The 14345-nt window shown below is 53.2% G+C and overlaps 1 protein-coding gene and 1 long non-coding RNA gene across 7 annotated transcripts in view; one reads left to right on the top strand and one right to left on the bottom strand.

Annotated features, from left to right (window-relative positions):
• Positions 1-2243: 2243 nt before the first annotated feature.
• LOC121140948 lies at positions 2244-8285 on the bottom strand. Its single transcript, XR_005877902.1, has 2 exons — positions 8094-8285; positions 2244-2552 (listed from the first exon to the last, which is right to left on the bottom strand). It is a non-coding gene; the product is annotated as an uncharacterized LOC121140948 (long non-coding RNA).
• The window catches only part of Galnt15 (polypeptide N-acetylgalactosaminyltransferase 15), a 31746-nt gene continuing 23197 nt past the window's right edge, over positions 5797-14345 (top strand). For 3 of the 6 annotated variants that reach the window (XM_040747758.1, XM_040747757.1, XM_040747759.1), the window contains exon 1: positions 5798-6953. In XM_040747758.1, coding sequence (XP_040603692.1) covers positions 6406-6953 — 548 coding nt within the window. In that variant the 5' untranslated portion in view covers positions 5798-6405. Of the gene's footprint in view, positions 6954-14345 lie in introns of all 6 variants that reach the window. The other 3 variants (XM_040747760.1, XM_040747756.1, XM_005077711.4) reach the window with 3 other exon arrangements.

The raw sequence follows: 14345 nt of genomic DNA on the forward strand, positions 1-14345 counted from the left end.
CCATCTGTCCTTCCCAAAAGTCCACCCAGAGGTAGAGTATTCTCAGCCATTCAATGGGCTAGCTGGATGTTTCAAGAATTCCTTCCCTGGGGAGACATATGCATCTTCTATCTCCCCCACACACATAAGGTCCCAATGACAAACCAAAGTAGGAGTCCATCACCTTTCACTCTGGGCAACCAAAGAGTTTAAGCTTTGTTGTGGGATATTACTTTAAATATGTAAAGATGTGCTAGAATTGTTTATTCTGTGCAATATGACTTTAACTATGCAAGCTGTATTGTATTCATTTATGCTTCATTCGTTTAGCTGTGTAAAGATGTGTTGCTGTTTCACCTTGCCTGCCTAAGTCACCGGATTGGTCTAATAAAAAGCTGGACAGCCAACTGCTAGTCAGTAGAGGGATAGGCAGGGCTGGTGAGCAGAGAGTAAGTAGGAGGAGGAAGCTGGGCTCAAGAGAGAAGAAAGAATGAGGGAGAAAGAGAGAGACACCAGGGCCAACCAGCCAGCCAGACACAGAGGAAGCAGTGAATGTAGGACACACAGGATGAAAGGAAGGTAAAAAGCTCCTGGGCAAAACACAGCTGAAGAGGAAACAGGCTAAATTAAGTTATAAGAGCCAGCAAGAAATGAGCCCAAGCTAAGGCTCATTCATGACTCATATTGACTCTCTGTGTCATGATTTGGGAGCCCAACAGAAAGCCTACCACATTTATTTTGTTGTTGCTGTTTTCAGGGTGAAAACCTGTGAGCTCAGAGAATTAGAGTAGCAACTGGCTGTTTTTCTCTCATAGCTGGTGTCCCAGGAAGCCTCTCTCCTCCCTGCTACTTCATGCAACCCCACCTCTCTGAGTCCTGGTTAATTTTATTTAATTAACACAAACGCAACACATCTTTACATAGTTAAACAAATGCGGCATAAGCAAATGTAACACATCTTTGTCTAGTTAAGCAAATATTCCACAGTAAACCTTACTTACAGGGTGGGAGAGGGCTGGCAGTGATGTAGCTGACCCTAAAGCAATTGTAGTGAAAATGTTTCACCTAGTGAGAATGATGACTCCCTGCACAGACAGAACCCCTCTCCCTTAACCCTCCTAAGATTCAGAAGACACCTGCAACCAAGGCAGAATTGCGTATAAATGGCTGGGAGGAGGGGCTAGTATGTCAGGGGAAGGTCAAAGAGCCTCCACACCCCTCATTTCTGCAGGAACTGTCAGCAGTCAGCACACAGCACAGATTCTTGCAAGCAGGCACAGCTGGTCCGATAAAGATGGCAGCTGTTTGCTTGAAGGACCACATTTTACAACACTGGAGGTGCACACCAGCCGCAAGTAGATGGACAGCTCAATAAGCAGGGCCAGTTTCCCACAAGAAGGACGGCACCAACTACATACCAGAGACCTCCACAAGTCTTGAAGAACAAGGATCCTTGGACATCTCATAAGCCTTAAGCATGTGGGGTGATCCGGCTGCAGCATCTGTCACTCCATTTGGCACCAGGGTCAATCCAGCTGATCTTCCAGCTGATCTGGCTGGCTAGGCAGGTGTCCCTTTCTTTCCTCACCACTCTGAGTGTCTTCCTCCTGAAGCTGTGTGCTCAGCTCAAAACGGTGACCTTCTCTAATCAGGATGGTTGGTCTCAGGTCAAGTGTATACAAGTAGATGCACTCTTTTGATAGTACCTCCGAATAAGCTCCCATAATCCTTGAGGCAGCTGTTGAGGTGCTCAGTGACTGGCTCTGACAACTCCCAGTGAGCATGTGCAGAAGTTTCTCCTAGGTGATAATTCAAAGCTATAGCATAAGAGCCTCCTTGACGTCAATGGACGCTGCCCAGCTGTTCACCTGCCAACACCAACTTGCACTCCTGCTAACAGCACTGAGAGGTCCCTTTTCCTGTGTGTTTGAGCGAATTGTACTTAAGCTATTGAAACTTTTAAATAGTTTAGCTTCTCTGTGTCTAGATTCCTTGTTGTGGTCCACTGACTTGTTCTCCCTCGTGTGCCAATACCACGAGTTTTAGCTAGCAGTTACCCGCCTGATAGCATGAAGAGACAGGGGGACCTCTGGGAGGTGGGGACTACGGGAGGTCACAGGCTATTGGGGTGTGCTCTTGACAGAGGTACCAAGCCTTGGTCCCACCTTCTCCCTCCTCCTTCTTGTGCCTCAGCCTGCAGTTTTCATCCGCCATGTTGTGTTGGGGCCAACTAATCACAGACTGAAATATCTGAGACCACGAGACAAAGTAAACATCTCTTTATAACTTAATTATCCCAGACATTTGCTACAGTAACAGGTGCCATTACTGATTAACATGAAGTATGGAGGTAGAGGGATTTCTCGTCTTGATCCTAATAGTTAATGCATCTTCTTAATTCCTTTGCGCTTCTGGAAGAACTGACGAACAGCTTCCTGGGGCCTGTGGAAGGACGAGTTGTAGCTTTGAATATGACGCTGGCAAGTTTGTAGATGAAGTTGAAGAGAGCTGACTGACATTTTCGGTTCTCTCTCCGTCTGGGATGCAGCTGTGTCTGTCCAGGTTTGGTGTTCCTGCAGTAATAAGATGCCAGATACCTTAAAGTTGTTTTTCTTTGTGGGATGCCGTTTTTCACTTACCAGATTGGCAAAGATCAAAAAAGTTAACAACACTTTCTCCTGGTGAGATTGTGGGGAAACGTGTGTTTAAATTAATGTGAAGTCTAGAAGGGTCTGAGAGAGTCCACCCCATGTCACACCTAGCCTGTGGGGCTAGGATGGCCAGCTAACATTCTTGGTTACACATAGATGCCTCACCTCAGACTTAACCTTCATCTTGTGGGGTTTCTCCCCATGCTGTGTCACTGCCCAGTTGTCCCCTCTGAGAGGACACCAGTCAGATTGGACTAAAAATGCTCTTCTGACACCATTTTATCTGATCATTCAAAGGTGTGTGTGTCCTGAGAAGGCCCCATCCCAGGTCCAGAGGAAGGGGTAAGTTCTCCATGTCTAAGAGGACAAGATTCAACCCATCCCAGGAACAAAGTGGGGTGAGGGGAACAGACGCTGAGCCTCCTGATGGGTGATAGAGGAAAGGGCATGGGTTTTAGGCACTAGTACCCCAGAGAGCTCACGAAGGGAAGCCCTGAGATGCTGGGCCGCAAGGAGCCGCAGGAAGTCTCCTGTTTCTGGGACCAGGAGGAACAGGTGACTAGAAGGGTTTTTGTAGTCTATTTGTGGAATCCATGGCTTGGTTAGTTTTAGTTCTGGTGGACAATGGAAGAAGGATGAATAGTTTTACTTCTAGGGGTTCGCTGAAAGGAGGACTCTGGCTGTAAGAGAAGAGAAGCCGAGGCCAGTGAAAACGCACTGCTGGTGTCTGGAGAGGGCCGTGCAGGAAGGAGGTGTGTGTGGGAAACAAGGTGACATCCAAGCGAGGAGCTGGGAGCAGGCAGAGCAGAGACGGCAGGACCTTGGAGCCTGCAATTCAGAAAGCTTCCTGCTCCCTCTAATCTAGAGTGATGCGAGAAGCCTGGACCGCGGGGCCCCTTTAACACAGTGATACCTTGGCAGGACCCTTGAGAATCCATTGCAGTGAATGTCCCAGGATCTTAGAGGGATCCGAGCCTGGGTTGTTCCTTGGGGACTAAGGAGCCCAGTGGCTGAGCCTGGTGACTAAGCTCCCCGGTGACAGACACACCAACACTGTCTGTTGCATCCCTGACACAGCAGCCAGAACACCACAAGCATTTCCTGAGTTTACTGTCTATTTTGGAGGACCTAAGAATCAACCCTTAACATGTCAGCCCCCGATTATGGGCTGTGTGAAGCCATGGGGAGCTGCTCTCAACCCCAGAGAGCAAGAAGACACTCAGACCTCATACTACCCCGGTCATAATGGCCATATGGCGGTCTCTGCATTCAGTCACCAAATCTCTATGGCGCAGCTTTTCTATGTAGGGTTAAGTGTGTGTGCGTGCGTGTGCGTGCGTGTGTGTGCGTGTGTGCATGTGTGCGTGCGTGCATGCGTGTGCGTGTGTGCATGTGTGCGTGTGTGCGTGTGTGTGTGCGTGCATGTGTGTGTGCATGTGTGCGTGTGTGTGTGCGTGCATGTGTGTGTGTGTGCGTGTGTGTGTGCGTGCATGTGTGCGTGTGTGCGTGTGTGCGTGTGTGCGTGTGTGCGTGTGTGCGTGTGTGTGCGTGCATGTGTGTGTGTGCATGTGTGCGTGCGTGCGTGCGTGTGCGTGCGTGCGTGTGCGTGTGTGCGTGTGTGTGCGTGCGTGCGTGCGTGTGTGTGTGTGTGTGTGCGTGTGTATGTGGTCACTTGGAAAACAGCTGAAACAAACCACCCTCGGGCACTGATGAGCATGTGTCTCGTATGGGTGAGTGAGAACACCAGACATTCCAGAGGCCTGAGTATTTAACCTGTCAGGTGTTGAGGGAGCCACATCCTCAAGAAAGACAGCAAGAGGCTGGGGTGCTGTGAGTGGGCAGAGATGTTGGATTTGGAAAAGAGGGCCTGGGCAACTCGTGTAAACATGGAAGTGGAATGTGAAACACAGGACCACATGGCTGCATCCTGAGGAAAGGGACTGCACTGCAGTTTGGCTAAGGAAGCAGATGAAGGCCTGGGCTGGGATGTGTAGTGAGTTTGAGGTGAGCGTGGCAGGAGAGGAGGGAAACGTTCTGTCCCAGAAGACGATGACACTACCCTCCGAGGTTTCCAATCTGAAACCCTTGGTTGCCTCATTCTTGTCGACTTTACGGCGTCTCAGAAAATCTGGACTGCGTATCCCAGGGTCCTGGCCTCTTGATCTTGAAGGGCATGCAAGCTTCCTTGACCCCGCCCAACTCTGCCCCAGCTCCTGGCATGCCTCACTTCCCAGGCCCGGCCTCCTGTCTCACACAGCTTCAGCAGATCCCGGTGTGCTCCCTCTACCCCAGAGTGCTCCCCTACCCCAGAGTGCTCCCCTACCCCATAGTGCTCCCCTACCTCGGTGTGCTCCCCTACCCCAGAGTGCTCCCCTACCCCAGAGTGCTCCCCTACCTCGGTGTGCTCCCCCTACCCCAGTGTGCTCCCTCTACCCCAGTGTGCCCTCATCACGTTTGCCCTGCTCTGGTCTGGCCCGCACTGTTCCGCGCTCCAGGCCCACTCCTTGCACTCCTTGCGGAACCTAACCTCTGCTATTTCTTCGCCCAGCTCTGCTCCTTGCATGCCTGCTGGCTCTTCCAGGAAAACCGCAGCGCCACTTACGAGTGACGGTCAGGCCGCAGCCTGCATGCCCAGGATCCCATCCCTGTCTCACGTTCTCCTCCTAAGTCAAACACGGTCGGACCCACTGAATCCCCCAGTGAATTGTCACACCTCCCCCCCGCCCCGTCGTCATGAGCACCATGCGATCCCAGCTTGGCATTCTTCGTGCTGCACTCCAGGGAGCGGTTTGGGGGCGCACAGGAGGCGCCGGCTGCATGAGCAGGAGCTGAATGGAGTCTGAAGACTGAAAAAGCCGCAGGCACGCCTCTCTATCAGCCTCCAAGTGTTCTGTGGGGCCCAGACACACCGGGGCTCCTTCAGCCCCTCACTTTAGGAAAGCGAAGGCCCGTGGGCCCCAGGAAGGAGCACAACACAGGGGAGCACTGTGGGAGGCTGAAGGTGCTGGCACGCAGCGGCTCCTGGCATCTGTGTCTCCTTGGCAGCCTGTTGAGCCAGGAGGGAATTCTCCTTCCTGCTCCTCGGGGTGGGGAGAGGACACCGCCGCCCTGTGAATGGGGCTCACGTCCTGGGAGGATGCTGCTTTGAGCTGGCTCTTGGGGTGATGCTGTGTAGTACAAAGCCCGGAACAGTGAGGGCGTTAGGACCAGGAGTGACACACATGCTCGCACGCTCGGCTCCCCCGTGTCTGGCAGAGGGTTCCTGCGGAGCTGCATCTGTGTGTGTGTGAGTGTGTGTGTGTGTGTGTGTGTGTGTGAGAGTGTGTGAGAGTGTGTGTGTGTGAGTGTGTGTGTGTGTGTGTGTGTGTGTGAAAGGAAACGGGGCAGTGCCTGCCGGCTTTACACGTGCTGCTCTGACCTGACTCAGGGCGTCCAAAGGCGGATGTCTGTCATCCTGGCTTGACCGAATCCCCAGACGTCCCACAGAACCTGGCCATTAGCATGGGGCTGACCACCAGAGCAGAGTGGACAAGAGCAGGTTGAGAGGGGGGCAAACATCACAGCTCAGAGAGGACCCGGGGGGCCCCAGGCTCCTGGGGAAGCGGGTCTTACGAATGCCCCTGGCAGCCACGTGGGATAAAAGGGGCAGTGACTGGCAAGACGCCTCTCAGCTGGAATGAAGAGCCCAGGTTCAATGACGAGCTTGACGGTCCCTTGAGCCCAACGAGGAAGCAGACCTCATCAGGACCTGTTGCTGTGGGCAAGGGGCTGCGCCATGCTCCCCCCGGGGAAGCGACCCAGGAGTGGACGCTGCAGGCTCCAGCTCCTCCTGCTCTTCCTGGCGCTGGGATGTGTCCTGATGACGGTGACCGTGCTGCGTCCTCCCCCGCCCACCGTGCGCCAGGCTGTCACAGCCCAGGCCAGCAAACACAGTTCTAACGCTGGGTATCGCCTGGACTTTGGGGACTCCCAGGAATGGGTCCTGGAGGCTGAGGCTGAGAGTGAGGAGTACACCTTCTTGGACGGCCTGCCCCCCTTCGTCTCCCTGCGGGAGGACCAACTGCTGCTGGCTGTGGCTTCACCCAGGGCTAGGAGGAATCAGAGCCAGGGCCGGAGACACCAAGGCAGCTACCAGTTCATCAGACACGCCAGCAGGAGGCGGGGTGAGGGAGCCCAGCAGAGGGATTGGAGGACAGAGGACGATGGGGAGGAATCAGAGGAGGAGGCACCGACCCCGCTCAGCCTGGACCCCGACAGCCTCGACAAGGTACTAGGGGCCGGCTGGCCCCTGAGGAGAGTCCTGCCTGAGGCCCGGCACCCGATGTAAGTAAGGCCCAGCACTCCCTTCCCAGTGGTAGCTAAGTCAGGGGTGCTGACTATCTGTAGTCTGCCTCTCCCGTCCTTGGCGTGGTACTCCCTGAGATGTGGTCCCGGGGCCCCATCAGCCTTGCTAGAATTGAAGATTCTCAAATCCCGTCGCAGACCTGCTCAGGCAGAAGCCCCGGGTCCATAGATCTGCCACTAGCAAGTCCCAAAGGAAAGAAGATCTCACTCCTCCACTCCCTTCCCAGTCCTGGGTTCTAGTCCCTCTGCTAGTGTGCCTGGGTCACAGGGTTCTAACGGGGACATGGACGCGGGAGTCCTCCTGCTGGAAGGTCAGCTTTTCACACTGGGTCATTGTTAGTGTCTCCTTGATCTGGGATCGAAGAAGCAACCGCAAAAACCTCAGACACGCTTCTGTGCTTCTTGCCATGAGACTGGCTTAAACCTAAGCTTTCCGCGTGCAACCCAGAGAGTCCCAGGCAGTCCCCTGCATGTGCTAGCTGAGTTCCGTGCCTGGCTGAACAGTGAGGAACAGAGAGGCCCGTGGCCTGCCTGCTGTAACACAGCTGGTACCCATCACAGTAGGAATTTGCACCCAGGGATTTAAGTGCCAGTCGGGTCTGAAGCAACACTCTCCACCACCCTCCTCAGTCCCAACAGGAAAAGAACAGTTCCCAATGCCCAAGAGCTCATGCGCTGATTACAGCTCAGCCGGCTGGGTGCCCTACCCCAGGGGTGGGATGTGTACGTGACGTGCAGATCTGTGCCTAGGGAGACGGTGGCTCATTCCCCAGCCCCCGGGTCCCTCCCCCCATGAATACAGATAAGAGATTGCTTGCCCAAATCCAGAAGCAATGTGGCTGGATAGCTAGAGTGGTCTAGAAGCCAGGGCTCTTTCCACAGCCCATCGAGCTTTCTGGAAAGCTAGTACATCGTCTACCCCTGGAAGCAAAAGGACGCATGTGCAGTGACGGCTGGAAGCCATGACTCTTAGGACCCGGCTTCCTCTCTGCCTGGCTGCTCAGGCACTGACCACAGTGAGCACAGTTGTCCTTAGCTCTGGAGGACTCACTGCCACAGTCCCAGCTCTGCTGTGAGGACTTCACACATTGACTTTAGAAGTTCTGCCCCGGAACCTACCCCAGTCCGGTTTCAGGCTCCCTCTGCTCTCACGGCACTCACAGGACAGGCACTAAACAGCCGTCAGCGTGTGTGTTTGAGCGCTGCTCCCCACACGGCGCTGAGAGTCTGCAGCAGGTTGGCACCAACCGTGTCTCAGCGTCCAGCACACACAGCCCTGTACAGAAACGACTGCTGGACGAAGGAACAGCTTTCCAGTCCTTTCCATTCATATTACCATTGGTCGAGAGCAAGAGTGAATGTTTTTATTCTGTTAACAAGAAACATTGGCTCTGGGGATGTGTGTGTGAGACTCTGTATCTCCAGAGCACTCTGCATACGCACACTTGTGGGTAAACTGCACGCGTGCTTCTACACATATGCACTGTGTGTAGAGTGTGCATTATGCTGCACATATCAAATAGGTGTGTGTTGTGTGTACTAGTTTGGGGTTTGGTATATACAGGTTGTGTGTGTGTGTGTGTGTGTGTGTGTATCATACCACTCATCATAGGACACAGGGGTGAGCTATTCTGGCCCGGTGTCACGTGTGTATGCATGTTGTGGATGCGTGCAGTGCATACATATATGTAGTGTATGTACTGTGCATTGGGGCATGTGTTGTTTTTGATGTGTGTTTGTGTAGCGTGTCTGTGTGCTGTGCTGTGACTGTTTTGTATGTATCACGTGCATCTGTGTGCAGAGTGCCAGTGTATATATTGTATGTGTTGCAAGTATCGCATGTATTGCACATGCACTGTAGGTGCACTGTATGTAAGACACATGTGTGTGTGCTGTGCATGTCTCACGTGGTGTGTGGACATGTGGTGTGTGCGTGCACTTTGTGTCAAAGTGCCGTGCACAGGGGTAGATGTCGTGTGCATGGCATGCGTGAGCATGCTGTGTATACATGTGGTATACGTTACGTGTTTCATATAAACAAGTTAGATGTACTGCGTCTATATGCACATGTGCACATTATGAAACAGGGTTTATTTTTCATGTGTGTGTGTTACATGTTGCAAGTGTGTAACGTGTTGCAAATGTTTCTTGCTACGGTCATGTGACTGTGTTCAAGTGTGTTGCCTGTGTTATGCTTGTGGTGTGGGGTACATGTGTGAATGGGGTGTTGCTGGTTCAAGCAGATACGGACAAACCAGGTGTGTTGTGATGTAAACAAGCCTGCACATTTGCGTATATGTTGGGCAGACAGCCTTGTTGTCTGTTTCTTTTCTCCATGGTAACCAGTGCATTTCAGTTTTCTGGGTCTTGCCCCCTTTCAACACTGAATGACTCCGGCTGTCAAGAAATCTCTCTCCATGAGGGGGAAACGCATAGTTGGGTTGGGCTCTCCATTTCAGGGTTCTCGCAGTTACCAGCTCTATGTAGTGGTGGATAGTGCCATCTGCTGGCCCCCTGCGTGAGTGCAGGCTGTGCAGCCAGAGCTTGCCTCTGCAGTCAGACTGCAGGGCCCATACTTCCCAGCCTTCTAGAAGGCTCCAGGATACCCCCAGAGTCTCTGCAAAGCCAGGCACAGCCTATTCTCTATCCAAGCGACAGTGCCCTCTTCCCTCCACTTTCCACTGGGTGGAAAGACAAGAAATGCCACATACGGAGCAACTGTCTGCTGCGTGGGGACCTGAGCTTTCTTCTCAGGGGTGGGAGACCTCTGCCTCTAAGGTCGTCTGCCGCACTCTTCCAGTCTCCAAACTTCCTGTAAGCTGACTCCTAACCCAGATATGTTCTTCTAACCTTCACCCAGACACCACAGTACCCTGGCTTTTGTCCACGCCCTTGCTAGGTTCCAGATCTCCTCTAGGGTCATGGCTGGGGGTCGCCTTGCGTAGGGGGCATTACCAACAATGCAAGACTGAACCAGTAAAATATTAGAGTGAGAGGAGGCGAAAGACAGGCTCTGGGGCCATGCATGACGGCGCAAGCCTGTGCCTCCTGCACCAGGTGACGGGAGGCCGAGGCAGGAGCACTGTGAGTTTGAGGATAGCCTGGGCTACCCAGTGAGTCCCTGCCTCAGAACAAATATCTCTGAAAGAGAGACAAAACTCTAGTGATCTTTTGGTGAGTGCTATTTACTCACTAGGGACCCCAATGCATGGGTTTATTTCCTTAATCACCTCCACAGCTCTGTGAAGTCGGTTTCACTTTATGAATGAGAAAGACCAAGATGTACAAAGGTGAATGGGTGCCCTGTGACCTGACAGCCTGTTTGGAATGGGTGCCCTGTGACATGACAGCCTGTTCGACCAGAGTGAGGCTCCTAACCACCATGATAGACTCCGAGGCTGCCGCTTCCCCTGCCCTTGAGAGCACGTCGGTGGGTGACTACCACAGCATCCACAGCAATACCAAAGATCTGAAGCTGCCTGGCAGCTCATCCCAGGACACTGGAGGGCTGGACGCAGCTTCAGAATGCCCATCTGGCTTAACACTTAATACTTACAGTGCCATCCAAGCACCCGGAAGGCTTGTGGCAGTCACAGGTTGGGGCATCCTCCCTGGGCTCCCGGGCACCACAGTTATCTGAAGACACATCCAACTTCAAGGGTCCTTGGAAATGCCCTACTGTGGGATGAAGCCAGACACAGAGGCCCCCAAGCCAGCATCCACGGGGCAGGTGACAATTGTCCACACTGCCAGGCTCCAACTCACTGGGTTAGCTGTACTCTGGGGAGAGACACACGCACGGATCACAACACACAGACAAGATAAAGACAGAGACCCCTGCGAGGAGCCAGGAGCTGCTGCCACCGGGGGCCCGAGGGTCACCCATGTCCTGCTCACTAGAGTCCCACAGCAATGACAACTTACAAAACTCTCCCAGGTCCCCCACCGAACCCCGCTTTGGTTGTTCTGGCTTCCAGTGTGGACAAGGAGGGAACCAAGATCCAAGAGGCTCCCGGGCAGGGAGGAGTGTTTCGCATCCCAGAGTCCAGGCCATGGGTTCTGCCAGGCTGTGCTTCATACCTGTCACCCAAGCCCCGGAAAGCTTGCTGTGGGCTCGGGCATCCTCCATGGGCTCCTGGGCGCTACAGCTACTCTGAAGATGCTTTGGGAACCCTGTGCAACGTCCCCGCTGTGGGCCAGGTTGTGGAGAGTAGGGATCCTTGAACTCCAGCATACCTGTGAACGTACAGCAGTGTGCTGACAGGCTGAGTGGGTTCAGGAAGCTGGGGCCGCAGCCTGAGATGCTGAGCTGCAGTGGTCCACGGGCCCTGCGTCAGCAGCCGGAGAGTCCCGAGTATGTGCACGGCAGGCTCACCCACCACGGCTGTTAAGACAGACATTTGGACTCTGTGCCCACTACACAAGTGAAGCATCCCAGAGAGGTGGCTCTAACACGCTGAAGACCAGGCCTTAATGGCACAAGGGGTCGGCAGTCTTGAAAAGCAGCGGGGAGCTGGGGAGGGGGCTCTTCTCCTGAGCCGCGATCAGAGCAGGGAAAGGGGGCACTTTGGTGTTGTCAAGCAGAAAGCAGTGTTACGATTCACAGGGGTCATTCAGTGCCCTGTGATGCTGGGGCATGCCGGGCAATGAGTGAGTCACTGGATGACTCTTGGCCATCTTGTGAATACAACAGTCTGACCTGTAAGAGACTCAGAAGCATGGCTGACGCAGCATCCGTCAGTCAGAGAGCAGTCTGAGAAGCAGAAGGAGGGGAAACAGGCTAGGCAAGGACGCAGCTTCCCCATTCCCACTGAAAGAGAGGACGAGACACATGCCATCAGCAAACTTCTGTACCTGGGCCTAGGTGGCCGCGTCATGAAGACAATCCCTCCTCCTGCCACACGGCTGCGGCAGAAATGGCAGCATACAACACACATTCCCAAAGTGCTTAGTGCTAGTGTGAAAGGGGCCTCCTCTGCACTTCCATAATTCAGCTGGCCTTGGGGACCTGCATAGAGGGTGTCAGTCTGTCTGCACACTGTTCGCTTTAACTTCTCCCCCCACCCCTCCCTCCCTCCCTACCCCATCCCTCCTTCCCTCCCTCCCTCCCTTTCTCCCTACCTCCTTTCTTCCTTCCTTCCTTTCTCTCTTTCTAGACAAGGTTTTTCTCTGTAGCCCTGGCTGGCCTGAAACTTACTCAGTAGACCAGGCTGGCCTTGAACTCACAGAGATCTGCCTGCCTCTGCCTCCCGAGTGCTGGGGTTAAAGGTGTGTGCCACCAGCACCCAGATGTGTTTATACCAGTGTTAGTTACCTGGTGTTGCTTCAAGTGGGGTTCCCAGACTTGTAGCATCAATACTGCAGACTCAGGAGCTCTACTCAGACAGGTGGGGTGAAAAATCTCCACTCTTAACATGATCCCTGGGGCATTCACACTCATGTTAAAGTTGGTGTTCGAGATATAGCTCAGCGGAAGGGCACGTGCCCACACATGGTCCAAGAACCAAACTCCAGTGCTGGCGGCAGGAATGTGAGGCGGGAGAGGTGGGTCAGCAGGTGACAGTCTGCACTACTCCCACAGATAGCCTGAGTTTGGTGCCTTGCGGCCGTGCCGGGGTATCGTTCACAGCTGCCTGTAAGTCCAGCTCTAGAGGGACCAGTGCCCTCCCCTAACCTCGGGAGGAACCTGTGCACACGTGTGTGGGGGTGCACACTCACACGTTTTTAAGAGTCTTTTCGTTTGTCAGTAAGTAAGCAGGTAGGCAGCAGACTTCTGTGTCAGTTGTATTTGATAACTCCTCATCTTAATTCACAATCTCTTCTCACATATACCCATATGATCTGAGGTCACTTTTCTGAAAATGCACTAAAATTACTTAAGCTTGCCTTCAGCTTTTACAAATGTTAATAAAAGTGTATTTAAATGCGTAGTCTCAGAGTGTCTGAGCTTAAACTCCTCCAGTGCTAAAGGGAGGTCCGCAGTGGATGGAGTTGTCGTCCCTATAAGAGCCTCGTGTAGAAGGCACGAGGCAGGCAGAGGACACCACCGTGTGCACAGGCTTCAGTCAGACCAGACCGTGCAGGTCTTCCTGTGCTCACAGGCTGACCTGGCCCTGCGGAGCAGTATTGTTTTATTGTCCTCTCTTTTGTCCCACATGGGCTTGTCCCACTGTTTTGTAATCAGGGCAAAGTAAGAGGTGTAATTCGTCTAAGAATGCTTAGCCACAGCCGGGAGGTGGTGGCGCACACCTTTAATCCCAGCACTTTCGAGAGGCAGAGGCAGGTGGATCTCTGCGAGTTCAAGACCAACCTGGTCTACAAGAGTTAGTTCCAGGACAGCCAGGGATGTTACACAGGGGAAGCCCTGTCTCAGCCCCCCCCCCCCCACCCCAAAAGAATGCTTAGCCACACCTCAAGCTGTCTTACTCAGATACTTGTGTCCTTCTGAACACACACCGAATTTCCACCTACAGTTATCGTAAAGACACACAGTTGAAAAGACAGCTGGAACATGGGGAAGGACTGCCACCACCCTTGGGCACCGTGAGCGAGTTTGCAAATGGTGGTGGGCAGGACCACCTAGGGAGTCCTCCCCAGGAAGGTCTTTCAGGGCCTGTGGCACTGTTGGTACACTGCTCAGAGGTCAGAGACACTGCCCTAGTGAGTTCTTTCTGTGGCTCAGAGTTCCCAAGTAGCTCAGTATTTGACTCGATTCCTCTTCCTATTCAGATCTCTCCAATTGTTTTCATCCACACGCAGTATATAATCCAATGTGGCAAAGTTGATCTCACCATCTGCCATGCCATGTGGTTCACTGGGGCTGTGTTTTCTCACACAGCTCTGCCCTCGCTCAACAGAGGGTTCCCGCTCCATAGGTAGATGTAGCTGCATTGCTATCCTCTGATTATCTGAAGCATTTTCATCAGTTACTAGTTTTCTGAAAACCATCTCTGCAATGGGCAACCACCAAATGTCACCGAAGCTCTGACTTGGACCAACTTCTGCCATCTTTCAGTGCAGACCCTGACACCCAGTGGGACATACAATTTTCCTTTTCTTTTTTTTTTTTAATGTGTGAAACCCTGATGAGTCTCCAACAGGACTGGCTGGAACTCACCCTCTGAGTGACGCCCTCTGTGTGAGCAGCCAAGAGCATTCGCAAGGCCATTGGGTGTAAAGACAGATGTTTGCCTTACCTGAGGGACTGGCCTTAGACGGGTCTGCAATGAGGACTCTCGGGATGGACAGACTGGAGAGCAGGGACATGTGGGAGACTCCCAACCTATTTATTGCCAAGGCTCTGGCTTTCCTGACACCCCCAGACACAGGCATGCTGGCTCCTGTCCAAGGGCTCTGCCCTGTCTCTTTGCC

Source organism: Mesocricetus auratus, unplaced genomic scaffold (assembly GCF_017639785.1).
Source record: "Mesocricetus auratus isolate SY011 unplaced genomic scaffold, BCM_Maur_2.0 Super-Scaffold_100006, whole genome shotgun sequence".
NCBI classification, from domain to species: Eukaryota; Metazoa; Chordata; class Mammalia; order Rodentia; family Cricetidae; genus Mesocricetus; species Mesocricetus auratus.